This window comes from Prionailurus bengalensis, chromosome C1 (assembly GCF_016509475.1).
Source record: "Prionailurus bengalensis isolate Pbe53 chromosome C1, Fcat_Pben_1.1_paternal_pri, whole genome shotgun sequence".
In the NCBI taxonomy this organism is placed as follows: Eukaryota; Metazoa; Chordata; class Mammalia; order Carnivora; family Felidae; genus Prionailurus; species Prionailurus bengalensis.
Genome location: NC_057345.1, coordinates 167,502,446 through 167,528,359, shown reverse-complemented (window position 1 = coordinate 167,528,359; position 25,914 = coordinate 167,502,446). Strand labels below are relative to the sequence as shown.

At 36.0% G+C, this 25,914-nt stretch overlaps 1 protein-coding gene across 1 annotated transcript in view; it reads left to right on the top strand.

Annotated features, from left to right (window-relative positions):
* The window catches only part of TTN (titin), a 278,672-nt gene that overhangs the window by 124,303 nt on the left and 128,455 nt on the right, over positions 1-25,914 (top strand). The window contains 35 exon segments of the mRNA XM_043577187.1: positions 91-174; positions 335-418; positions 710-793; positions 1,019-1,102; positions 2,067-2,147; positions 2,437-2,652; positions 3,943-4,020; positions 4,225-4,299; positions 4,504-4,596; positions 5,347-5,424; positions 5,613-5,771; positions 5,984-6,067; positions 6,240-6,317; positions 6,789-6,872; positions 7,118-7,201; positions 7,391-7,474; positions 7,682-7,981; positions 8,305-8,388; positions 9,903-9,977; positions 10,140-10,223; positions 10,751-10,825; positions 11,479-11,571; positions 12,145-12,216; positions 13,435-13,503; positions 13,781-13,870; positions 14,029-14,322; positions 15,208-15,288; positions 16,081-16,158; positions 16,696-16,779; positions 24,727-24,813; positions 24,926-25,012; positions 25,125-25,211; positions 25,324-25,410; positions 25,523-25,609; positions 25,722-25,808. Of these exon segments, the coding sequence (XP_043433122.1) occupies positions 91-174; positions 335-418; positions 710-793; positions 1,019-1,102; positions 2,067-2,147; positions 2,437-2,652; positions 3,943-4,020; positions 4,225-4,299; positions 4,504-4,596; positions 5,347-5,424; positions 5,613-5,771; positions 5,984-6,067; positions 6,240-6,317; positions 6,789-6,872; positions 7,118-7,201; positions 7,391-7,474; positions 7,682-7,981; positions 8,305-8,388; positions 9,903-9,977; positions 10,140-10,223; positions 10,751-10,825; positions 11,479-11,571; positions 12,145-12,216; positions 13,435-13,503; positions 13,781-13,870; positions 14,029-14,322; positions 15,208-15,288; positions 16,081-16,158; positions 16,696-16,779; positions 24,727-24,813; positions 24,926-25,012; positions 25,125-25,211; positions 25,324-25,410; positions 25,523-25,609; positions 25,722-25,808 (3,531 nt within the window).

Sequence of the window (25,914 nt, the reverse complement as noted above, 5' to 3'; positions counted from 1 at the left end):
GTGTACGTATGGTCTTTACAAAAAGCGAAGCCCCACATGTCACTTTATCTGTAATGCAAACTGATGTTCTTAAACCTCATCTTTCTAAAGTTCCTGAGGCACCTAAGAAAACTGTGCCAGAAAAGAAAATCCCTGCTGCAGTTCCTAAAAAGGAAAAGGTGCCGCCAGCTAAAGGTATATTGGCTTTATTTTATTCTTTCTTGCACAATGTCTGTCTTTTTCATCGTAAACTGGTACGTTCTTCAGATTTGTGTAACACTAACAAGAAAACGTGTGCCTGTGTTTAAGATTTTCCACGTTGTGTGCTTGATTGTGTTGCTTGATATCTTTTAAGTGCCAGAAGAGCCAAAGAAGCCAGTTCCAGAAAAAAGGGTTCCTCCCAAAGTGGTTAAGAAAGAAGAACCTCCCCCAACCAAAGGTAAATGAAATTCTCCAGCACAAAAACAAGAACCGTGTCTTGTCTTTTCATCCTCTCGCTGCTGACCTTGGCTCACACCTTGTGTGGGGGGGTTACTGGTGTATGTCGGAGGCAGTGGTGTATTATTGCCTTATCTATGGGTGGAGTATTAACCTGTTGTGACGTTTATTGGTGTGTGTGTTGTGAATTGTCATAGTCTAAAATCACAGTACTTTCTGGCCAATACAAAAAAAAAAAAAATCCACGTTAAGTAAGTAATTTAACTCCCAAATCCTAAAATTATCTTTCAAGTGACTGAGAGGCACGTGGAAATTACTCAGGAAGAAAAAGTTCACGTTGCTGTGACTAAAAAAGAAGAGCCTCCAAGAGCAAGAGGTACATGAGACCTTTCAATACACAGAATATTGTATTTAATCTATTCTCTTTACCAAATGCACTGGGTATATGGGTGTTGTTCGTTGTTCTTGTTGCTCTAGTTGTTTTGTATGTTTGAAATAACGCAAATGTCAAGTCTTTTATGTTTGAGTTACTATTCTCTGACTGACTTTTGGAGGTTTGAATGAGGGAAACAAGTCTTTAAAGTGAAATCTGTCTTTAAAGTGCCCGCGGAGCCCAAGAGAGCTGTTCCAGAAGAAAAAATTCCAAAACTCAAACCTAAAAGAGAGGAGGAACCACCAGCAAAAGGTACACCAACTTTTTTCAAAACTCGAAAGAAGCATGCAGGTACTGAAATTAACCTAGAGGAATTGGGATCTTTAGAGAAAACAATCTGAATACTTTATTATAAAGTAAGTCGTATGCACACGCTATATCCTGTCACTTCAAAACTCAACATTTCTGATACCAGAAAATACTCTCTTCCTTCTTTTCCGCAAAAGTGCAAAGCTCCCCCAAACGTGTACTTTCCCTCAAAATGGACTCGTCTTCTAATATGTTATTGTCTGTATACTAAACTCATCTGCCGAAATGATTGTGTTCTGTGGCAGTCTTTGACAAAACTTCAAATTTTTTAAAGCCTGGATTTTCTACATGGTGCCAGTGGAGCTTATTGAGAACACTTTAGAATTCAGGCGGGGGCGCCTGGGTGGCGCAGTCGGTTAAGTGTCTGACTTCAGCCCAGGTCACGATCTCACAGTCCGTGAGTTCGAGCCCCGCATCGGGCTCTGGGCTGATGGCTCAGAGCCTGGAGCCTGCTTCGGATTCTGTGTCTCCCTCTCTCTCTGCCCCTCCCCCGTTCATGCTCTGTCTCTCTCTGTCTCAAAAATAAATAAACATTAAAAAATTTAAAAAAAAAAAGAATTCAGGCGAAGACACTACTTATGTGACTCAAGCTTCTGCCTAATGCTTGTTCGCTAGTCATTGTTTATGCTGGCTGGGTGTCTTTTTGAAGTCTCTTATAAACACTCCCTGACCTTCTTAAAGGCATTCAATATCTTTGAAACATTAAGCAGGTTAGGAAAAAGTATTCCTTTGTATCATAGACCATGTTTATTTCCCACTCTATTGATTTTTTCTTGCCATGTGAATGAGAAATAATGACGAGCATGATGATGGTTGTCTTTGTCTGTGATGGTTCATACACAGTAGCTCTTAACATGTACATATTCAAAATCCTGTAATTCACTTTTAATAATTACTCTTTTTAAAGTCACTGAAATCAGAAAAAGAGCTGTTAAAGAAGAAAAGGTATCCGTTGAAGTTCCAAAAAGAGAAGCTCCTCCCGTGAAAGGTATGTTGAGCTTTGACTAAATAAAAAACTATACAGCTTTTTGCCTGCTACTTCCTAATTTGACTCCCACCTTTACTGGCTTATGTTGACTTATGGCAGGACATCTAACATTTGTAATCATAGAGAGAAAAATGTACATTCTTTAATACCTTGAGGAAGAAAGGACAGTCAGGGTCTCCCATAACCAGTGCATGAATCCATCACATAAGAATGAAATCAAAGTGCATCGTCACTATCACTCCTAAATGGGCTTGAAGTAAAATGCTGCCTGTTGTCAATATTATTCTAGAAGTAACTGTAACTGAAGAGAAAGAATGGTCTTACACTCAAGAAGAAGAAACCGTTTCGGTAGAACGGGAAGAGGAATATGAAGAATATGAGGAATATGATTATAAAGAATTTGAGGAGTATGAGCCAACAGAAGAATATGACCAATATGAAGAATATGAGGAACGTGAATTTGAGCATTATGAAGAGTATAAAGAGCATGAAGAATATGTCACAGGTATGAGCAAAACTGCACACCTGACACCACATTAAATACTTTCAGATTCCATTAGAACGGGATAGAAGTTTGGATGCCCAAAGACATTTGCAAAGAATTTTACTTCATTTGACAAATTCAGGACTTTTTGGTTCTTCGGTAACTTTTAGAAAAAAATCTCCATAAATCTTAAGGTTACTATTCAACTTTGGTTCTGAGACTAACCTATTTCCCCCTCAGTTTTGCTTAGACACAAAATAGCAAATGTCCCTAAGTTTCTTTCTCAAAAGGGTTAAGAGTTTATCTGCAAGGGCCCATGATCATTGTAATACATGATCAGAAATTTCTGAATATCTTATTCTAAAATGTGTTATTATCGAGTGCAATAGTCTTTTGAAAAATGTATTTTCCATGAGTCAAAAATATTTGTAAAAAAAATGTTTTCCATTTGATGTAAAACTCAAAAGATGGGTTCGCATCATCAAAACTTGACAAGTGAAATAAGTCATACAGAGAAAGACAGGTACCATATGTTTTCACTCTTAGGTGGATCCTGAGAAACTTAAGACCATGGGGGGGGGAGGGGGGAAGGAAAAAAAAGTTAGAGAGGGAGGGAGCCAAACCATAAGAGACTCTTAAAAACTGAGAACAAACTGAGGGTTGATGGGGGGTGGGTGATGGGTATTGAGGAGGGCACCTGTTGGGATAAGCACTGGGTGTTGTATGGAAACCAATTTGACAATAAATTTCATATTAAAAAAAAAACTTGACAAAACTGCTTCAGAAGTAAAGACAGAGGAGGCTCACACAAGCAGTTATGTTATATCTAATGAAGATCAGATTTGTTGAGTATAACTTCAGCTGCAATTTCTTTATTTTACTCAAAGAATTAAGTTCCTACTGGAATGTTGAAATGAATCAATATTATTATTTCATGTACCCAATCTCTGATACTTCGTAGCTTAACTTTGAGAACATTCTATGTGGTTGTACAGATAGCATTAAAAGCCAACATTATTTAGAAAGAAGTCTTAACCATGATTTTTTTCTACCTGAAGTGAAATGAAAATGTTAATATGTAAGAGAAAGTTACAGTGGCCTAAGAGCCAGGAGGAAAGGGCACTGTAAGCTGGTTTAGGGCTTTGAGGCCTTAATCTCCTTGAACCTGTGATTCTCATTCAGCTCTAGAGGCTATGGCTACACTGTAAATAAAAGATATATTACTTTAATTCTTTGAGTCCATTTAGGCAGTAGCATGTTTTATTTATGTTCCAAAGTCTAACATTAAATACCCTGTGTGTACTTTTAAAGAACCCGAGAAGCCTCTCCCAGTAAAGCCTGTCCAAGAAGAACCAGTTCCCAAAAAGCCAAAGGCCCCACCAACCAAAGGTACAGTGAGAAAAAATATTATCAGTTCTAAGAGACCCATGTTTCCTACATGTCTGTCATGCTATACACACTTGTTGAAGTGGCAACGTACAAATTGTGTGTGTGTATGGGGGGGCGGTATTATGTTGTACATTGTGTTTCTTTTTGTTCTTACTACTCTTGAGAAATCTGGTTTTTAAATCTGTTAATATTGATATTTTAAAGTGCCGAAGAAACCTGTCCCTGAAGAAAAAGTACCAGTGCCCATTCCCAAGAAACTCAAACCTCCACCACCCAAAGGTACTTTGCAGAGTGATAACTACAAGAAACATCTTTGTTACCTATGTTCTATAAATGTGTCTTACTACCTTGTCTGCTGTTTTTTGTTTTTACTGAATGTGTTGTGGCCCTGATTCTTACATTTCACAGTTTTTGTGTATTTTTTATTTATATGGTATTTGTGTGGTTGGTTTTAATGTTCTTCAATAATTAATGTCTTCGAAGTGCCTGAAGAACCAAAGAAACTTGTTGAGGAAAAAATACACATTTCAGTTACCAAACGTGAAAAAGAGCAGGTGGCTGAGCCAGCTGTTAAAGGTATAATGATTTCCTTCCAAAATTGTGATCTTTTATAATGTCTCTTTTAAAATTAAGGTAGCTATGTTTTGCTTCATTTTGTTTTTGTATGTCTTTTATCATCGGGATTTATTAGATAGAAAAATCTGTCAACATAGGATAAGTAGATAATGTTGCCTATAAAACAAAAAGTTGTTTGGAAATGTATCCTTAGCCTATGATACAACAGCTGTGGCTACAATATATTTAAAATAGAATACTTGGATTTAAAATTGGTAACCATTTGACACATTCCTAACTTATCTAAATTGATATAATGATATAACAGTGTTGACCACGGTTTAATACCTGTTTATTCATTCTAAACTTATTTTAAAGGCTTAAAAACAAAAAATCTAACTCAGTGCCTAGTCCTTTTTTTTTTTTTCTAAGTATGAAGTAATTTCTCTGCACTTTCAGAAAGCATACTTACCCAGAGGCAAATTTAGCTTTTCAGTAAAGGATGTTTCCTACAAGCAGAGATACCTGAACACTAAACATAATTTCACATCTGGGTTCTGCTACGTCAAACTTACTTGAGTATTTTTGTCCGTTTTTATCCCAGTGAGGTTCAGAAGCATTTCCATGGAACATATAAAGCTTCTTAAAAATGAACAGTTTTATATCTATCACATGAAAGACTTGTAAAATTATTCTGTCTGCTTAAAGTCTGACAAAGCAAGCATTGGCTAGGTAGCCTGTTTCTGACAATAAATCTCCTTAAATTTCAAGTGCCCTTGAAGCCCAAGAAAGTTGTCACAGAAGAAAAAGTACTTGTTGCTAAAAAAGAAGTAACAGCACCTGTTAGAGGTACCTAATATTCTTTTTAATGTGTTGTCTTCTTTGTTGTAAAAGTCATGTTCAGTTCTACATGTGAAACTCTTCTCTGGGAAAGATAAAGCCTGATCTTTCTTCTGTTACAAATGGCTATGTTCCTATGTGTCTTAATTTCCTTGAGTAATTGGTAAATGTCAAACCTAAAGATAATATCTTTAAAGTGCCAGAAGTACCCAAAAGACGAGAACCAGAAGAGATTGCCTTTGAAGAGGAAGTTGTCACCCAAGTAGAGGAATATTATGAAGAGGAAGAAGAGTACCTTCATGAAGAAGAGGAACTCATAACTGAAGAAGAAGTGGTACCAGTGATACCGGTCAAAGGTAGATTATGTCTCTTGACAAAGGGATACACAGCAGCATCTCTAGAGTTTAGGTGTCTCATTTGGTCAGACTCTGGGGCTTATTAGCACCGATGACCAATTCTGCTTATTTTAGAAACAGACACTTATGCCGAAGTATGATTTCTGCAGTTACTTTTCACATTTTATATCTTGTATGCAACATTCCCAAAATTCTTAATAATATCTTTAAAGAGCCCGAGATACCCAAGAAACCTGTTCCAGAAGAGAAGAAACCTGTTCCTGTTCCCAAAAAGAAGGAAGCCCCACCAGCAAAAGGTATACCACCATTCATAACATGACCATAGAAAAGCCTTAATCTCCATATGAATATCTTCTGAGTTCACAACTTTGTGTGTGTTGTTCTCTGTTGTTAGAAATGTTAATTGTGCTTTATACAGATGTGTTGTTACTAGTAGTTAGAACTTACCAATAAACAATATCTTTAAAGTGCCTGAGATTCCTAAGAAGCCAGAGGAGAAGGTTCCTGTGCCCATTCCTAAAAAAGAGAAGCCTCCACCAGCTAAAGGTACATCTCTTTATAATCCATCAGTGGGATAATGTAATAATTTATTCACGTAGTATAACTTGACAAAACTTCTTTCCCCATGACAATATTAACAAGACAAGGGCCTCCCAACTGGTCATAAAAGCAGTTTACCATGTATTCATCTCTAAATTTTGCCATCAAAGCATGCTGATGCTAAATGCTTGGCTCTTTGTCTTTAGTGGAAAGTTCTTACTGTAAGGTAAATTCTTATAATACCAAAATGGACAAGATCACCCTTTACCAGGCATTGTGTGTTGTCTTTATCACCAGTCTGTGTTTTCTCAGTGTTCTCTATTTAAATTTTGTTTCTCTCCTTGCCTTTATTTTGTGGCTGTTAGTATTTTCATTCTTAAAGTAAAATTATATGATGCTTCAGTTAAGTCCTAAAATTGTTGGGTCCTTATCGATGGGTGAAGAATTTGACACTAATCCTACTTGATATCTTTAAAGTTCCTGAAGTACCCAAGAAACCTGTACCAGAGGAGAAAGTACCAGTACCAGCTCCTAAAAAGGTGGAAGCTCCACCTGCCAAAGGTACATGAACTTGCAAAATGTTTTTATTTCACATTTGCATATAAGGAAAAATTAACCAGTTCAATTCTATGCTCTTTGGGGATGCAACTGTTTAATATTCCTTCATGGAAAAGAAAAAATTTTATTTTAAAGATAAAATGCTCTTGAAATGCCTTGGTTATAATTTTATTAATCTTTTTTGAGACTATGCTTAAACTCAAAATTTTATGTCATGTAACATTTTTCTCTAAATAATTTCTTTAAAGTGCCAGAAGTGCCCAAGAAGCCTGTGCCTGAGAAGAAGGTGCCAGTTCCTGTACCTAAGAAAGTAGAAGCTCCACCCGCAAAAGGTACATCACTTCATCATTTAAGTGTGGGTTTCAGTTATGTATATTCACATACACCTTCCCCCATAATATTGCATGTTTTAACACCTTGTTGATTAGAAATGTAAAAGTCAGGTATTTGTGATTATTTTCATATTCGTTGCTCCAAAACATAAAAGAACACATTCTTAAAGACAAATAATATTTTTAAAGTGCCAGAGGTGCCCAAGAAGCTCATCCCAGAAGAAAAGAAACCAACACCTGTTCCGAAAAAAGTGGAAGCTCCACCACCCAAAGGTACATTAGTTTCTTACAGAAACAGGGCAAAAAGGAAAACTAACTGGTATTATACTGCCTCACTAATTACAATTAATGCTTAAGGACATTGAATTTGAGACAATCGATGCTCTATGATAACAGAATATTTGCTTTTCATGTTATCCCATTGTTATGAATAGTGTACGTAAAAGTGACACTTGTACGATTGAATAAATATCTTTAAAGTGATATCCAAGAAACGCGAGCCAGTTCCAGTTCCTGTAGCTCTACCTCGGGAAGAAGAAGTCCCATTCGAAGAAGAAATTGCTCCTGAAGAGGAAGTTCTACCTGAGGAAGAGGAAGTTCTACCTGAGGAAGAGGAGTTTCTACCTGAGGAAGAAGAAGTCGCTCCTGAAGAAGAAATTGCTCCTGAAGAAGAAGAAGTTCCTCCTGAGGAGGAAGAATTCATACCTGAGGAAGAAGTTGTACCTGAAGAAGAGGAAGTTCTTCCAGAAATTAAACCTAAGGTGCCAGTACCTGCACGAGGTATAGCAACTCTTCTTGGAGTCATCAAGGCCTCTTTTGTGTTGCATTCTGCCTTTCCATCTTTCGTATTCATCTCCAGTCTTATCTATACTACTTCATTCTTTATGTTTTCTACCATCTGAATCTTAGAAAGCGTTCCAGACGTGTGTGCCTTTATTGTTGTGTCTGTCATGTGTGTCTATCGTAAATGATCTGAATGTCTTTTCGGATTTCATGACATGCAATGTTATTTAGTCGTTTGTGGTCTTATTCTCATTTGTCTTTTTGTTATATATATAGTACTGTGCCTGTGATTTTTAATGTCTTAAATGAATGTTTTTAAGTGCCTGAAGTGCCAAAGAAACCTGTACCAGAGAAGAAAGTCCCTGTTCCTGCTCCTAAAAAAATGGAACCTCCACCACCCAAAGGTATACTTCCCCTAAGTGAATGCACATTCTTCATCCATAAACATTTTCATCCAGACAAATTGTGGTGGAATTGGGTTTAGGAAAAATTATATTTATAGAATAGAGTGGCACATTTTTATTTCTAAAAATGTTCAAGAACACTGATATCCACTTTTCACTGGATGCAAAACAGTATTCAAGAACAAAGTTAAAAGAAACTATTGTCCCAGTACTGCCACAGAAGTTCTACCCAGTTGCCTATAATTTTATTAAACATCATAATTTTCTTTCTTTTTAATTTTTTTAATGTTTATTTTTGAGAGAGAGAGAGAGAATGAGAATGAGCAGGGGAGGGGAGAGTGAGAGGGAGACGTGGAATCTGAAGCAGGCTCCAGACTCTGAGCTCACAGCACAGAGCCCTACGTGGGGCTCAAACTCACGAGCCGTGAGATCATGACCTGGGCCAAAGTCAGACGCAAAACTGACTGAGCTACCCAGGCGCCCCAAAGATCATAATTTTCATATAGATATTCTGCCAAGCTAAATATGATGAATACATTTTCCTAAGTTTCATCCTTCAGCCATTTATATGAAGTGCCTTTGTAACACCAGGATGAAGATAAAAAAGGATTGAAGTATTTCTCAAAATACTATGGAATAGCTTATGTCTTGTGTTTCATATATATAAATGGTAGCCCAGCAGGTTTTGACTTTAGCCTTGGGGTTGTTGCTTGCTGTATTATTCTGAGCAAGCCTTTTAACCAATCTGAGCCTCGGGTATCTCTCCTTTAAAATGGGGAGACTGGTATCAGTTCTAGCGGGCTCAGATATTATTGTGAGGATAAAATAAAGTAAGGTATGTGAAAGTGCTCTATCACTGAATGAATTATCCAGGTCAGACCATAGTACAGGACAAAGTCCATATAGTTATACCTTAAAGCTCAGTATTTTCTGCAAAAGGTCATGGCATCACTACTTAAAATAAGCATAACCTCTCCACCAGGTTAAATATCATATAAGCAGTGAAATGGTAAAGCTGGTCCTTTATCAAAATTTTTTAATGTTTTAATTTAGTTTTTAGAGAGAGAGAGTGCGAGTGGGGTAGGGGCAGATATAGAGAAGGAGACACAGAATCTGAAGCAGGCTCCGGGCTCTGACCTGTCAGCACAGAGCCCGATGCGGGGCTCGAACTCACAAACGGCAAGATCATGACCTGAGCTGAAGTCCGATGCTAAACTGACTGAGCCACCCAGATACCCCATGCTGGTTCTTTATTAGATTTCAAGAATTCAGAAATACTTTATAGGTAATGATTCAATAAATTACTAGTGAAATTTAGATGGATGAAATGACAGCATCTGTCCTCTGATATTCAAATAGGTTGCTGATCCCTTGTTTAACATTGGGCTCCTGATCTACCCTATATCTCTACCCTGAGCAACTGTTGCATGTGTTCTTTCTGTGTGTGGACTTCTTGTGTTCTCTCTTTTTTGTCCCTCACAATAAATTCTTATCATTAAATGATGTCTTTAAAGTGCCTGAGGTTAAGAAGAAAGTGCCAGAGAAGAAAATGATCATTCCTAAGAAAAAGGAGGCTCCCCCCGCCACAGGTACTGCTACTCCCAAGCAAATTAGACACTGCCACTTCTTTCTATCCGTAAAAGTCCCAGTGTTCTGTTTCAATATCTGTTACTATAAGTTGTATTATTGCTGTGTCTGGTGTCTCTGTGTTTGTGTATCTTAAATTATAAAATCAAATAATATCTTTAAAGTGCCTGTGGTGCCTAAGAAACCTGAACCAGAAAAGAAGGTGCCTCCTCCTGGTCTTAAGAAAGCAGTGGCTCCTCCTGCCAAAGGTACATCTCCCCAAAACAGGAATGTGTTTGTTGTACTGATGTTGAACTGTGATGCTGTCCACATAGGATGTTCAACATAAACGTTTGCTTTGTGTGGTGTGTCATTTGCATTCCCCATTTGTGACTCTGTTGCAACCATGTTTGTGCTATGTCATTTTTCCCTGCTTTGTGTTTGTGTATTTTACGTTGATTCTCTGCATATGTTACTTCTCAAAAATAAAAACACTATCTTTAAAGGGCCTGAAGTAACTAAGAAGCCAGTCCATGAAGTACCTATTGCTCTTTCTAAAAGAGTAGAGGCTCCAGCAATAAACAGTAGAATATCTCTTTAATGGGCTCTTAGTCTTAAATCACAAACCTCTTTATTTTTGTTTGAATAGCTGATTATGTGAAATCTCAATGTTTCATCTTGTGCATGTGTATTTTGATATTTACTACCTTGTGTTGAAAAATGGGAAACTTGGTCTTTATGCACTCTTCTTTGGTTCTTGCATTCTAAATTCCTAAAACAATCAATATCTTTTAAGTTCCTGATGTACCTAAGAAAGTGGAAGAAAGACAAATCATTCTCCTTGAAGAAGAGGAAGTTCCACCGATTGAAGGTAGATGACTTTCTAAGAAAATAGATATTCCAAGTCATCATTGTCTTATCATTGTTTAATATTTGAAGGAGACAAATGTACATTTCACTTCAGAAAATAAACATATTCAGGCTCTAAAAAATTATTATTTACCTAATAAAAATTGGTCAGGCAAATGAAAATCAACTGACTCTCCTTTCTCACACGCTTAGCCTATTTGTTTGTTTATTTATTTGTTTTCTTTTAATGACACTCTTTGAAAGGAAACTGTATTTTCCATGGGGAATTTTTCATCAAATGATGTGGTTGGCAATAGCAGAATATACCCACCCAAAAGAAATTCCCAGTTAAGCCTGAGTAGTTGGTACAGAAAATCTGACTTATACCGCTAAGTGAATGTTTGCCTTCAAACAAGTCCATCTCCATTAAAAATAATGATAATAATTCTAACTAAATTCTCTTTGATATCCTTTCCAAATATGAAATTCTTGAAAGGGCCTAATGTATTTGAAGACCCCCATAGATTTTTTTCAAGGACTAGTGAGTTCTCACGCACTGGAAAAAGATTGAGTTATGAATTACCTATGTTTATGACGACCTCTGTTTTCAGATAGATCATTTTAGTTTAATATTCAAAAAGAATTATTATTTACAAAGTAATAATCTTTTTAAAGTGTATGAGGAACTGGAAGAGCCTATTCCGGAAGAAGAGATCCCAGAAGAACCACCTAGCATAGAAGAGGTTGAGGAGGTGACACCACCTAGAGGTACAGCTTCTCTTGGGAGTTGGACATTTAAAATCTATGGTGTTCCAAATCTTTCCCAGGATATGTCTAAATCTAATATTCCTCAATATACTTTTCTCACATCTTATCAATGATAAACTGAAGATCAATAATTAATAGCATCGAAAGTGTCCCTTCCCCTCCCCCAACTTTTCTACTGCATCAACGATACGATTCTTGGGTTATTAGCCCTTCAATTTTTTCTGGCAAGGCCCTGTCGTAAGATTTTCTCCTAGTTTCTAGTTTTGGGGCTTTTATTCAATATGAAAGTGGAGGGAAATCTATTTCTGTGTTGTTTATAGAATAATTCTTAGCCTATTATTCCTGTAAACTATGACAAGCTTTTTCATTAACTGATATTATGTTTGCTAATAGGATTAAGAAATAATAGCCTTCTCACCTTTAGAGTCTCTATTCCATATATATAATTACCATTTAGGTTGCTAATATCTTTTAAAAATGAGTCAATGCTTTTTTTGCTATTTTTTGCATATATGGATGTTGTTCCATTCATTGCGTGTCATTTTTCAAAATGTCTATCTAATACCTTTCAAGTGCCTGAAGTGGTTAAGAAAGCAGTACCTGAAGCACCTACTCCTGTTCCTAAAAAAGTGGAGCCAGCCAAAGGTATAGCAAATCTCAATTAATAACATCTTTAAATTCCAATTAATGTTCTTTTAAAAAACAAATTTCTTTTCTGACTGCTTTCTTTAAATAGCAAACTTATGAAATTGATTAAGGATCAATAAAACTGTAACCCACTCCATATCTTTAGCCTTTTTGGAATGTTAATGGATGGTTATGTGTGTATATATTATTCCAGAAGTTTCTCAGTGTAACTGAGAATTTTAATGTTAATTAGTACATTTCTTTGTACTTTTATACATAACAATAGGTTCTTCTTCCCCACATTCCATTCATAAATCTTATTCCATTACATAGAGTTTTCTCATGTTACTATAAGTATGTATACAATCTTATTTTATAGGGGAAAAAAATCTGTCCTAATGCTTGGATAATATATTTTAAAGAGCCTTATGTCCTTTCTAATATTTTGCCTAAGCACTCAAGTTTACTGCAAAATGTCTACTTCTCATTGCTTCCTAATAAAGTTAATGCTTCAGGAGTGCTCTTAGTCGATGAGCTTACACTGTCCCTATCACAGTAGGCATCGCCAGCAGATGTAATAGTATCAGCAGAAAGGGCGCCTGTGTCAAGGCTTAAGTACTCTATTATGGTAATCACTTCAAAAAAGTCTCTGTCAAATTAAAAATTGTAGAAGTCGGGGCGCCTGGGTGGCGCAGTCGGTTAAGCGTCCGACTTCAGCCAGGTCACGATCTCGCGGTCCGCGAGTTCGAGCCCCGCGTCAGGCTCTGGGCTGATGGCTCAGAGCCTGGAGCCTGTTTCCGATTCTGTGTCTCCCTCTTTCTCTGCCCCTCCCCGGTTCATGCTCTGTCTCTCTCTGTCCCAAAAATAAATAAACGTTGAAAAAAAAAATTTTTTTTTTAAAAATTGTAGAAGTCTTTGTCACATTAAAAATAGGCCCAATATTGGTAACCCCTGCTATTAAAAAATAAATAAATAAATAAATAAATAAATAAATAAATAAATAAATAAACAAACAAACAAACAAACCAGCACAGGTTCTTGTGGACACGTCCTCTAAGGTTTGGTTAGCACAAATAAGGGATTTGGAAAGATAACTTTATTGCCTATAAAACTGGTGGCCAGTAGTACGGAGTGTCTTCTTAAACTTCGATTATTAAAGATGTTGTTTTTGCTGTTTTTATTTCTTGTTTATTATTGAGTATTGTCAGCTAACCGAAATGCCTAATACCTTTAAAGTGCCAAAGAAGGTTCCTGAGGAGAAAGTACCTGTTCCTGTTCAGAAAAAAGAGCCACCTCCAGCCAAAGGTACATATTCTCTTATAAACCTAAACTTTCTGTTAATATATTCTCATTAAGATTTTTATGTATGGGGTGCCTGGCTGTTTCAATCCACTCTTGATCTTGGGGGTCATGAGTTCAAGCCCCACGCTGGGCATGAAACCTACTTAAAAAGAATAGATTTTTTTTTAATTCAAAAAAAGATTCTTATGTATTATGTCTCTGTGTCTTGACTGTTTTGATGTCTTTTGTCTATGAAAATTTGCTCTTAACAGTCCTAAATATTAAAACTATATCTTTAAAGTGCCTGAAGTACAAAAGAAAGTCCCAGAAAAGAAAATTGCAGAAAAGAGAGTCCCTGTGCCTAAAAAAGAAGCTATTCCCCCAGCTAAAGGTATTTTCGGAAAGATCTTTGATCTTCACTTACTGTTGCATGAAAGCTTTTTTTTTTTTATTTCAGTTGTTTTTATTCTGTATTTTGAATTTACATTTTCATTTCTCTTGTGTTTTTTTAAAAAAAAGACAAACTTCTTAAACTAGATGCTCTTTCAGGGAGGACTGTCCTTGAAGAAAAAATATCAGTTGCCTTCCACAAAGAGGAAGTAGTAAAAGAAAGAACAGAATTAGAAGTAGTGGAGACACCAGTAGAATATCTTGAGGAAGAAGAGTTCCATGAAGTTCAAGAATATTTTGAAGAAGAAGAATTCCATGAAGTAGAAGAATTCATTAAAGTAGAACAACCCAGAATTGAAGAAGTACACAAAGCTGAAGAGGTCCATAGAGTAATAGAAGTTTTAGAGGCTGAAGAAGTGGAAGTATATGAAAAACCCAAAGCTCCACCTAAAGGTATAGGAGAATTCTGTAGATACTACAAATTGTTATATCTTGCTCTAACTCACTTTTTTTTTAAGTGCATTTCATGTTCAGTTTGGAACACTAGAAACCCACTTACTTTCCAAGTTAAAATCATTGAATGCTTTAAGCATGAGCTTCAACTATTTGATACAAAGATTAATATGGAGTAGAGATTAACCACACAGAATATAATTTAGCAGGCAAAATAATAGTATTTGATATCTACTTATCTAAGGAGCTCACTATATGAATTTGTAGATTCTTTTTTGAATCTAGATAAGAATGACTGTTGCAAACAAAATTATTTGTTTGTACAAAATTCTTACAAACATAAGAATGATTGTTACAGGTACCAAAATATCTGACCAAGGTTATCAGTTGAGTGAAAAAGAAGCTCCTCAGTTCACTGAAGAATTTACATGTGAGGCAATACAACCATTGCTTTGTTATCATGAGTCAACTGTTCACAAACTGATCACTGCTTATCAAAAGCTTCTGCCATTTTATGATATTTTCATTAGAGAAATAACATTAAGGAAGTAAATGAAACATTGGTAACACCACCCATTCTTGTATTTTTTGAGGAGAAACCATGATACAAATAAATTCTCTTCAATACCACTCCAGATCTTGAATGAATTAATATATGTGTAATGTGAAGGAATATGTGTATGGTGTGCATGTGTGCTTTGTATACATAGAAAATCTACAATATAGATGAAATCTAGCAAAGTCACATCTCTTTTAGAGGTGTGATGCAAATTCAAAAAAAAAATAGATAAAGCATTTATGAGCCCTCATTGGACTAACTTTATTAGTAGCACTCCCTAATACTTTAAGAACTCATTCTAAATCAAAACACTAATATCTTTGAAGGGCCTGAGATATCTGAGAAAATCGTTCCTCCAAAAAAACCACCCACTAAAGTTGTTCCTCGAAAAGAGCCACCAGCTAAAGGTATTTCATTGGTGAAAAACTACTTACCTAATTATATGTACAGTAGCACCTTGATTGCATTATAAGTTTGTGTTCTTGATGTTTTTCTTCTGTGTTTTGTGTTTTTGGAATTTCTAAGACAAACTATTATCTTTAAAATGGTTGAGGGTCCAAAGGAAGTTCTACCAAAAGAGAAAGCCACTGTGGTTATACCTAAAAAAACAAAGCAAATATCCTTATCAACCAGATAGTAAACCCAGGTTTCCTTCTTTGGTACTATTGAATTGTATATTCACTAATATGCCTTTTGATAAATCCATGTTTTCCTATTAATCACTAGTTTTAATAACTTAGTAATAATAAATACATAGTGAGCGTGTGTTTAATGTCCCTGCTTTGTTCATTCTTGTAAACCTCTTGAGTTTTACAACAGAAATTTAAAAAAACACCTGATAAATAATATATATTTCTATCTTTAAAGTCCCTGAATCATTTAAGAACATTATCATTTAAGAGAAAGTATCGATTATTCCATCAAGACAAGCAGAAGTAGCACCAGCTGACAGTGTCTTGTTAATTTTTCTTGTCAAATTCTTAATGGATTCTAACATGGGAAATTCTTCTGGATCTCTGTTGTCATGTTTGTTATCAAAATTCAACTCATTTTAAGTACAGTAATGTATGTGATAAAGTGAAACTGTTTTATATTGTGACTATGTCATGTTTTGTGTTTATGTTTTTCTTATGTTCTGCTTGTTACAAATCTTTATGAATGTTTAAAAGTAAAAGAAACTATTACTGCTATCTTTAAAGTACCTGAAGTGCCCAAGAAAATTGTGGTGGAAGAAAAAGTACATGTTCCTGAAGAGCCCAAATTTCCACCAGCTAAAGGTACCTGCCTTTGCTGATTTCACCACTAATATAAAACCCCCTTTTATTCACTTACTGTGGAGCAGAGAGAAAGAGAGATCATTCTCCCCTCAATGCCACAATATAGCTGAATTATGTAAACTGCAGTTTATGTTCTAAAACATAGTCTTCCCTTTGTGATGACCTTCTGGAAACGAAGGCATATGCCTAAACATTGTTACTGTTTTTGTTTGATCTTCTTCTTAAGTGATAATTAAGTGATATTGACCCCCTCAACTTCTTTTCAAAAATAATTTATTTTGGAACTATTGTCAGGAAGCTCTGGAAACAAACATTCCAAATAACAACAGAAAATGATGCTATACCCCAAGGGCAAAGTATTTTTAATATGACAAATCAAGAACTCATCAACAAGGCAATCTAGAGAGATGCACTGTGTATTTAGTTGGCTTACGATTTTGGAATTCTTGGTGTTCTTGTTAGATCCCCCTCTTTATCTTGATATTTTAGACCCAATTATGATATTTTTAAAAATAAAATAAACAAATATCTTTAAAGCACCTGAAGTACCCAAGAAAATTGTTCCAGAAGAAAAGGTTCATGAAGCTGTTCCTAGAAAGCCTGAAGTTCCACCAGCTAAAGGTATACACTGATACTAATCACAACATGAAATGATTCTTTGTTTAGTTATTCATAGTTTAAAATGAATGTGTGTGATGTTAAATTCTTGTATTTGGCTTCTTTATATTCTTTGCATATTTTTTATTTATCACAATTAATATACTAATATCTTTAAAGTTCCTGAGGTGCCTAAGAAAAGTATTCACGAAGAAAAATCAGCTACAGTTCTTTCTGAAGACACAACGATGTACAGTGAGTGTAGAAAAATCGGTGCTTCTCTTTGGTTTCAGTTGTGTTTGTCTTCACAGCTTTTAAAAATAAATATACTAATACCTTATAAAAGCCTAACATGCCAAAAAATATTTGGCCAAAATTAAATCATTTGAAAGTTTACTTGCTCGGACAAGGTATATCCCCTCACCAGTTAAAAAAAAAATAGTCCTTTACCTGTAACGTTGCCCAATTTTAGAAAAGCCATTTGCCTTGTTGTATTTGTCACTGTCTTGTCTCGTTCTGCTCTGTGTACAAATATCTTCAGCTCAAAAGCATTTTATTTTCTCAGGCCATGAAGTAACTTACTTTAACTTCATAATAATATTTTAATTGGACTTTATAGATTCAAAATGCCCCATTATTATTTTTCTACTCTTCCAAGCCATCATTAGAAATATTTTGGCAATACTGCTCCAATCAAACCATAGATTTATAAGGCCATTACAACATCAAAAGAATTCTCAAGCCATTTTTTTGGTCTTATGCAAAATTATGATTAAATAATTTGAGGAGTAAAATATGAATAATAAAATACTCTGAATAGAATACTATTCAATAATCTGAATAGTAAAATTGCTAGGAGTCAAGATACTCTTCCATTTATTTCAATCCAAAAAAATGCCAATAGTTCTGATATTCTTTCATTTAGTTTAATCTAAAAATTCCCTGCTTAAACCCATTTTTTTTTGGTCTTTAATACTAGGTTGGGATAAAAATATATGATGACTCCCTTCTTTGAATACCTTTTCTATGCTTGAGTTTCATTATTGTCATCAGCCAGTCTTCCTTTCTAAAAGCTGGAGAAATCTTTTATTTTCTTCATTTGCCTTATTTCCAAAGATTTAATTATTTTTCTTTTTCTTTTATGCTTCCAATACCTAAGTGGTTATTAAACTATACAGCCATAAGCCAGATGTGGTTTGAGATTATAGCCAACTAGGTTTCTGGAAAAGGAAAGGATTTATATGAATTTCCAGTAGCCCAAATATAACATAAGAGAATTCTTAACGTGCAACTCAGTATCAACCCTGTTCTTTATGAACAAAACCAAGAGCAACAGGACAGTTTTACCAATAACTTTCTGCAAAGTAGAATTATATAGCCCCTGACCAGGGAATTCCTCAATTTTATCATCATCATAAATGAGGGTTCCATATGATAAAACTGGAAATTAGCCAATGTGTTATTGTCATTAGTTTGTGTCTATGTACTACTGGTAACTTGGGTGATGAGCGTGTATTATGTATTATGTTTTCTTAATACTGTTTGTAATTGACTTGAAATTCCCTTAATTGTATAAATACTAATATCTTTAAAGTTTATGAAGTGTCTGAAGAATCCACCTCAGAAGAAAAAGTACTTGTGACTCGTCCTCAAAAGACAAAAACCAAAATAGCAAAAGGTATATAACACCAATGATCTGGTCTGAAGAAAATTTATTTTTTAGCTCGTTTTAAAAGCTGAATCTTTTCCTTCACTGTTTATAAATATAACTATACTCATATCTTTTAAGTGCCTGAGCCACCCAAGAAAGTTGTTCCAGAGGACAAAATATATGTGACTATTCCTAAAAAGAGAGAAACACCAGCAACTAAAGGTACATTTCAACAACCTCAAACTTGGATGAATAACTTTGGATTCAAGACTCAAAAATTGTGTGTTACATAATTTACTGTTTTTACAACTTCTAAGTGTAAACCTACTAATATCTTTAAAGAGCCTGATACAACCAGAGAAGTTTTTCTGGAGGTGGAGTTACCTGAGGCTGTTCCCCAAATTCCAGAGCATCCTCCAACTCAAGGTATAATTCTTAGTTATGAAAATCTAAATAAGAAAATCTTTCTTCTTCAGTCTGAAAGATATGTTTAGTGTTTTGTGTAGGTTCTCAGAACCTCTAACGCTAAAATACTAATATCTTTAGGGCATCCAATGTACCCAAGACAAGGAACTTTATATGACTTGCCTCCCCCGCCGCCCAAAAGAGTCCCACTCATACAATGTACAAGGATAAACAATTAGAACAAAAATTAAATTTCTAACTTAAAGTTATAATATCTGTTAACACATGTAACTTTCTTAATATGTTGTGTCTTCATGTCTTTGCCTTTTTCTCAACTAAAAAATACTAATATCTTTAAAGAGTTGGAAGTCTCCAAGGAAGGTCTTCCAGAGCGGCAAGCTCCTGTTGGTAAAAGAAGAAAAACACCACCACCAAAAGGTACAAGCCAGAAAAAAAGTCAACTTTCATATCTCATGATTGTAGTTGTACTTAACCCATGCAAATATACTTATATCTTGAAAGCTCCAAATGCTACCATTTCAGAGAAGTGGGAGCCCCCAAAGCAGAAGCTCGACTGGGTATACACATGTTCCCAGGAGTTATTCAAGAGAAAATAGAGGAGGAAAGATCTTTAACTTATCTAAATGGAAGATACGTGGGTTATAAAGTTTAACCTCTGAGGCCTTCAGGGAGTATATGAATACATATAATGTTATATGAGACCCAGATAGATTCTTCAATAGGATTACTAATACTATTATTGTTTCCCCAAAAAGAAAAAAATCAGAATAGCTAGAAAAAATCTACACAAGACCACTTAAAATATTTATATCCCTGAAACTAGATTGAATTGGTTTAGCTCCCCCTTTAAAGCAGATATCAGTGCCATCAAATGACAGAGGTGTATGGCTGTAGACTATAAATCAGCAATTCAACTCTCCATGGGGTTGAAATCACAGAATATAACTGCTTAATAGAGTTGCTTTTCTATTAAGATAAAAACTTACTACTAAAAATAGGCATATTAATTTGAAATAATTATTTTCCCATAAGACTTAAATACAGAAATATTTTTGGAAAACCATGACTTAAAGACAATAATATATGAAGTTCAATGACTTTGAGCAGCAGTTCTTTCTGTAATACCCTCTCCACTTGAGAGCCTTCTAAAACCAAGGCAGTTAAAACTAGTTAAAGTTGGAATTCTGTACTGAATACTTAGTTGCTCCTCTCATTGTCTTTTATTTTTAAAGAGTTCTACATTTTTCCATTTTGAGTGTTTTAAATAAATAAAAATATGAGAAAGTTTTAAGACATCCAGCATAACAGTTTCTTTACAATATCCATGATATTCCGTACTTTAAAGAATATCTGAACACTTTGACCTGATTTTTTCAGTCTAGATCTTTAGGTCATTTTCCTGTCTCCCATGCCTGAAAAACAAACACCTTTCTAAAGTGCCTAAAGTAGGGGTACAAAATGAGGCCAATCCAGATAAGAAAGAAACTGTTTTGTTCTCCTCAAATTAATATATAAATGTACATCATTAGTTATACAAAATCAATTTTTCTCACTTGAAGCTAATTTTCCATGATCTAATTTTCTATACATCTACCATTCCAAGAAATTAAATTACTAACATTGACAGTACCTGAGGTGACCAAGAAAACAGTTCCTAATAAGTATGTATTCTTACCATCGTTTAAAAAATCCAATGTGGGGAGCAAGGAGGGCCCCCAGTCTGGGGTGTTCCTGTAGGTTGAGTTAGGAATAAAACTCTTCATCACTCTAAAGTATGATGCATTAATATCTTTAAAGTGGCTGAATCACTTCAAGAAGCTGTCCCTGTAAAGAAAACACCCAAGGCTGCTCCCCCTGAAATTGAAACACCTTCCAGTAAAGGTATCATTCATTCTATCATTCCTGCCTTCATTCATTTCATAAATGTCAATGGTGTATATGGTGGTAGGGAGCTAGGAAATAATGAACAAAGACAATTAAGACTTGATTCCTTTCTTCAAAACTTTATACCTCATCCACCTTTTAAAAGAAGCACCCATGTAACCAGAAATATCACTTTGGTTCAGTTCATGTCTAATGTCAGTTAACTAGTGTCTTCACTGATCCCTTAACCTCTAAGTATGATACTAATATCTTCAAAGCACCAGAAGCTATGGAAGAAGGTGCTCCTGAGATGCAAGTATCTGAAGATGTTCCTAAAGAGCCAGAATCTCTGCCTGTAAAAGGTATGTGATACCTGTGAACAGATTCTGAAGAAGAGATGATATGTCCTCAGCTCCTAAAACCATGTTTTTCTAATGTCCTTTGTAACACATAAACATAAAAATACAAATATCTTTCAAGCATTTGAAGCTGCGCCCAAAGTTCCCTCTCAGAAACAAATATTTGCAGGTGTTCCCTATTAAAACAGAAACCTCTTCTACTAGGAGTATTCATTCAACAAATACTTAGTGAGGAGGGTCCACAGTGTCACAGGAACTATGCCAGGTGCTAGGGAAGGCCTCTTCTCAAGAATGGACAGGGAAAGAAGAGACTTCTAGAAAACTACATTTGCTAACTTATTGTGGTTACTATTTTCACTAACAATTTTAAATCTTTAAATGTGAAATACTAATATCTTTAAAGTGCCTGAAGCTCCTCAAGAAGCTGTTCCTGAAAAGAGAGTCCCTTCCAAAAAAAGAGAACCTCCTTCAGTTAAAGGTACAAATTACCATGCCCTCAAGCTGAAGAAGAAATAGCTCTTGTAGTCTTGAAAATATTTTGCTGTTCCTAGTGATCTTCATAACACTAAATATTAAAATACTAATTTCTTAAAGTACGGGAAGCTCCCCAAGAAATTGTCCCTGAAGAGAAAACATATGTGGTTCCTCACAAAAAGCCTGAAGTTCTTCGTGATGAAGGTATATGTTGCTAGAAGCTTAGAATTTTGGGAAAATGTCTTTTCCTGTGTAAATGTGTTTCCTGTTTGTCCTGATTCTTATAACTCCTAAATGTAAAAATATTAATATCTTTAAAGTGCCAGAGGCTCCCAAAGAAGTTGTCCCAGAAAAGAAAGTGTATCCTCCCCAAAAGCCTGAAGTCGTACCTGTCAAAGGTACATTCTAAACCACTCTCTAAGGTGGGGTAGGGAGGGCAATGGAAAGAACCACCTTACTGGACTTGAAAGTTCTTGTCTATGTTGATTCTTGTGACTCACATGTAAATTTACTAATATCTTCAAAGTACCAGAGGCTCCCAAAGAAGTTGTCCCTGAAAAGAAAATGGCTGTGGCGACTCCTAAAAAGCCCAAAGTCCCATCTGTTAAAGGTAGTTGTCACGAACGTTAGGTTTAAAAAGATACAACTCTTCTGTTTTTGGAAATATTTTGTTCTAGCGGTCTCACAATGCTTACATGTAATTTTACTAATATCTTTTAAGTGCCCGAAGTTCCTCAAGAAATTGTCCCTGAAAAGGAAGCACCAGTGGTGCCTCCTAAAAAGCCCGAAGTCCCACCTGTCCAAGGTATTTGTCACTGGCCTTAGGCTTGTAAAGACATCACTCTTCTGCTCTTGAAAATATTTTGTTCCATTGGTCTTCATAACTCCTAAGTGAAATTTTGCTAATATCTTTTAAGTGCCCGAGGCTCCCAAAGAAGTTGTCCCTGAAAAGAAAGTGGTTGTGGCGCCTAAAAAGCCCGAAGTCCCACCACCTGTTAAAGGTACTTGTCACCGATCTTAGGCTTATAAAGACATATCACTCTTTTGCTCTTGAAAATATCTTGTTCCAATGGTCTTCACAACAACTGATTGTAATTTTGCTAATATTTTTTAAGTGCCCGAGGCTCCCAAAGAAGTTGTTCCTGAAAAGAAAGTGGCTGTAGCACCTCCTAAAAAGCCTGAAGTCCCACCAGCCAAAGGTAGTCACCCCCATGTCACTGTATTTGATACTGTCCATTTTTTTCTCTACTCTGTCTAATCATGAAAATACTAATATCTTTAAAGTACCCGAGGTGCCAAAGGCAGCTGTTCCAGAAAAGAAGGTGCCTGAAGTTATTCCTCCCAAACCAGAAAGTCCACCCCCTGCAGGTAATGTCAAAGCTATACATACTAGGAAAAGAAAACAACTATAATTCTAGCTAGAAAATTATATATGTAAATACCGCAGCATAAAGGTGATATAATTCTAAGGAAAATAAAGTCAGGAGTTAACCAAAATATCTTAGTGTATAATTACATGGTACAGTCACCAATTTTTTTCATCTTTTCTAAACACAAATTACCAATATCTTTGAAGTGCCTGAGGTGCCGCCAAAGAAAGTCATCCCTGAGAAGAAAGTACCTGTGGCTCCTCCTAAAAAGCCAGAAGCTCCACCTGCTAAAGGTATTTATCCTTCCATGTTGTTGGTCACCTGTTCCAGGGGGCTGGGAAAAGTGTGTATAGACATGTCTGCCAGTCCATGAATTGTCTTTTCTTGGATAAATGTGTTGTCGGTATTCCACTTTTATAATCTCTTACTAAAAGATACTAATATCTTCAAAGCTCTCGAAGCTCCTAAAGAAGTTTTACCTGAAAAGAAAATATCTGTGGTTGTACCCAAAAAACCAGAAGCCCCACCTGCTAAAGGTATTTATTCCCACTGCCCTGTTAAGAAGAAAAACTATTGTCTTGTACTCTTCACAATCATTGTAATATAGGCCTTCATCATTCATAAATTCTAAACATTCTAATATCTTTTAAGTTCCTGAAGTTGCTCAAGAAGTTGTCCCAGAAAAGATAATTCCCAGGGCACCACCCAAAAAACCAGACGCCCCACCTGTCACAGGTACATATTAGCCCTGACTTTATTTGGAAGAAGAAATATCTCTTCTATTCTTGAGAATAATTTTAGCCTATAGCTCATCATTAACTACTCGTTTAATACTACTAATATCTTTCAAGTGCCTGAAGTTCCTCAAGAAGTTGTTCCAGAACAGAAATTCCCCAGAGTACCACCCAAAAAACCAGAAGCCCCACCGGTTTCAGGTATTTTTCACTCCTATCCTTATCTACAGAAGAAATACCTGTCCTACTCTTGGAAATATTTTTAGTCCACTGTCTTCATTAATCTAAATGTAAAACTACTAATATCTTTTAAGTGCCTGAAGGTCTTCAAGAAGTTGTCCCTGAAAAGAAAGCACCAGTGGTGCCTCCTAAAAAGCTGGAAGTTGCACCTGTTCCAGGTACTTGTCACTCACCTTAGACTTCAGAAGATATAACCCTTCTGCTTTTGAAAATATTTTGTTTTAGCAGTCTCATAACTCCTAAGGGTAATTTTTACTAATATCTCTTAAGTGCCCGAGGCTCCCAGAGAAGTTGTCCCTGAAAAGAAAGTGGCTGTGACGCCTCCTAAAAAGCCCGAAATCCCACCTGTTAAAGGTATTTGTCACCAACCTTAGGCTTAAAAAGACCAACTCTTCCGCTCTTAAAAATACCTTATTCCAGTGGTCTTCATAACTCCTAATTGTAATTTTACTAATATCTTCTAAGTGCCTGAAGTTCCTCAAGAAATTGTTCCTGAAAAGAAAGCACCAGTAGTGCCTCCTAAAAAGGCTGAAGTCCCACCACCTGTTAAAGGTACTTGTCACCAACCTTAGGCTTATAAAGACACCACTCTTCTGCTCTTGAAAATATCTTGTTCCAATGGTCTTCACAAACAACTAAATGTAATTTTACTAATATCTTTTAAGTGCCTGAAGTTCCTCAGGAAATTGTCCCTGAAAAGAAAGCACCAGTGGTGCCTCCTAAAAAGCCTGAAGTCCCACCACCTGTTAAAGGTATTTGTCATCGACCTTAGGCATCACTCTTCTGCTCTTGAAAATACCTTGTTCCAATGGTCTTCATAACAACTAAATGTAATTTTGCTAATATCTATTAAGTGCCTGAGGCTCCCAAAGAAGTTGTCCCTGAAAAGAAAGTGGTTGTGGCGCCTCCTAAAAAGCCCGAAGTCCCACCACCCGTTAAAGGTACTTGTCACCAACCTTGGGCTTATAAAGACCCCACTCTTCTGCTCTTGAAAATATCTTGTTCCAATGGTCTTCATAACAACTAAATGTAATTTTGCTAATATCTTTTAAGTGCCTGAGGCTCCCAAAGAAGTTGTCCCTGAAAAGAAAGTGGTTGTGGCGCCTCCTGAAAAGCCGGAAGTCCCACCACCTGTTAAAGGTACTTGTCATCAACCTTGGACTTATAAAGACCCCACTCTTCTGCTCTTGAAAATATCTTGTTCCATTGGTCTTCATAACTCCTAAGTGAAATTTTGCTAATATCTTTTAAGTGCCCGAGGCTCCCAAAGAAGTTGTCCCTGAAAAGAAAGTGGTTGTGGCGCCTCCTAAAAAGCCTGAAGTCCCACCACCTGTTAAAGGTACTTGTCACTGATCTTAGGCTTATAAAGACACCACTCTTCTGCTCTTGAAAATATCTTGTTCCAATGGTCTTCATAACAACTAAATGTAATTTTGCTAATATCTTTTAAGTGCCCGAGGCTCCCAAAGAAGTTGTCCCTGAAAAGAAAGTGGTTGTGGCGCCTCCTAAAAAGCCCGAAGTCCCACCACCCGTTAAAGGTACTTGTCACCAACCTTGGGCTTATAAAGACCCCACTCTTCTGCTCTTGAAAATATCTTGTTCCAATGGTCTTCATAACAACTAAATGTAATTTTGCTAATATCTTTTAAGTGCCCGAGGCTCCCAAAGAAGTTGTCCCTGAAAAGAAAGTGGTTGTGGCGCCTCCTAAAAAGCCCGAAGTCCCACCACCCGTTAAAGGTACTTGTCACCAACCTTGGGCTTATAAAGACCCCACTCTTCTGCTCTTGAAAATATCTTGTTCCATTGGTCTTCATAACAACTAAATGTAATTTTGCTAATATCTTTTAAGTGCCCGAGGCTCCCAAAGAAGTTGTCCCTGAAAAGAAAGTGGTTGTGGCGCCTCCTAAAAAGCCCGAAGTCCCACCACCCGTTAAAGGTACTTGTCACCAACCTTGGGCTTATAAAGACCCCACTCTTCTGCTCTTGAAAATATCTTGTTCCAATGGTCTTCATAACAACTAAATGTAATTTTGCTAATATCT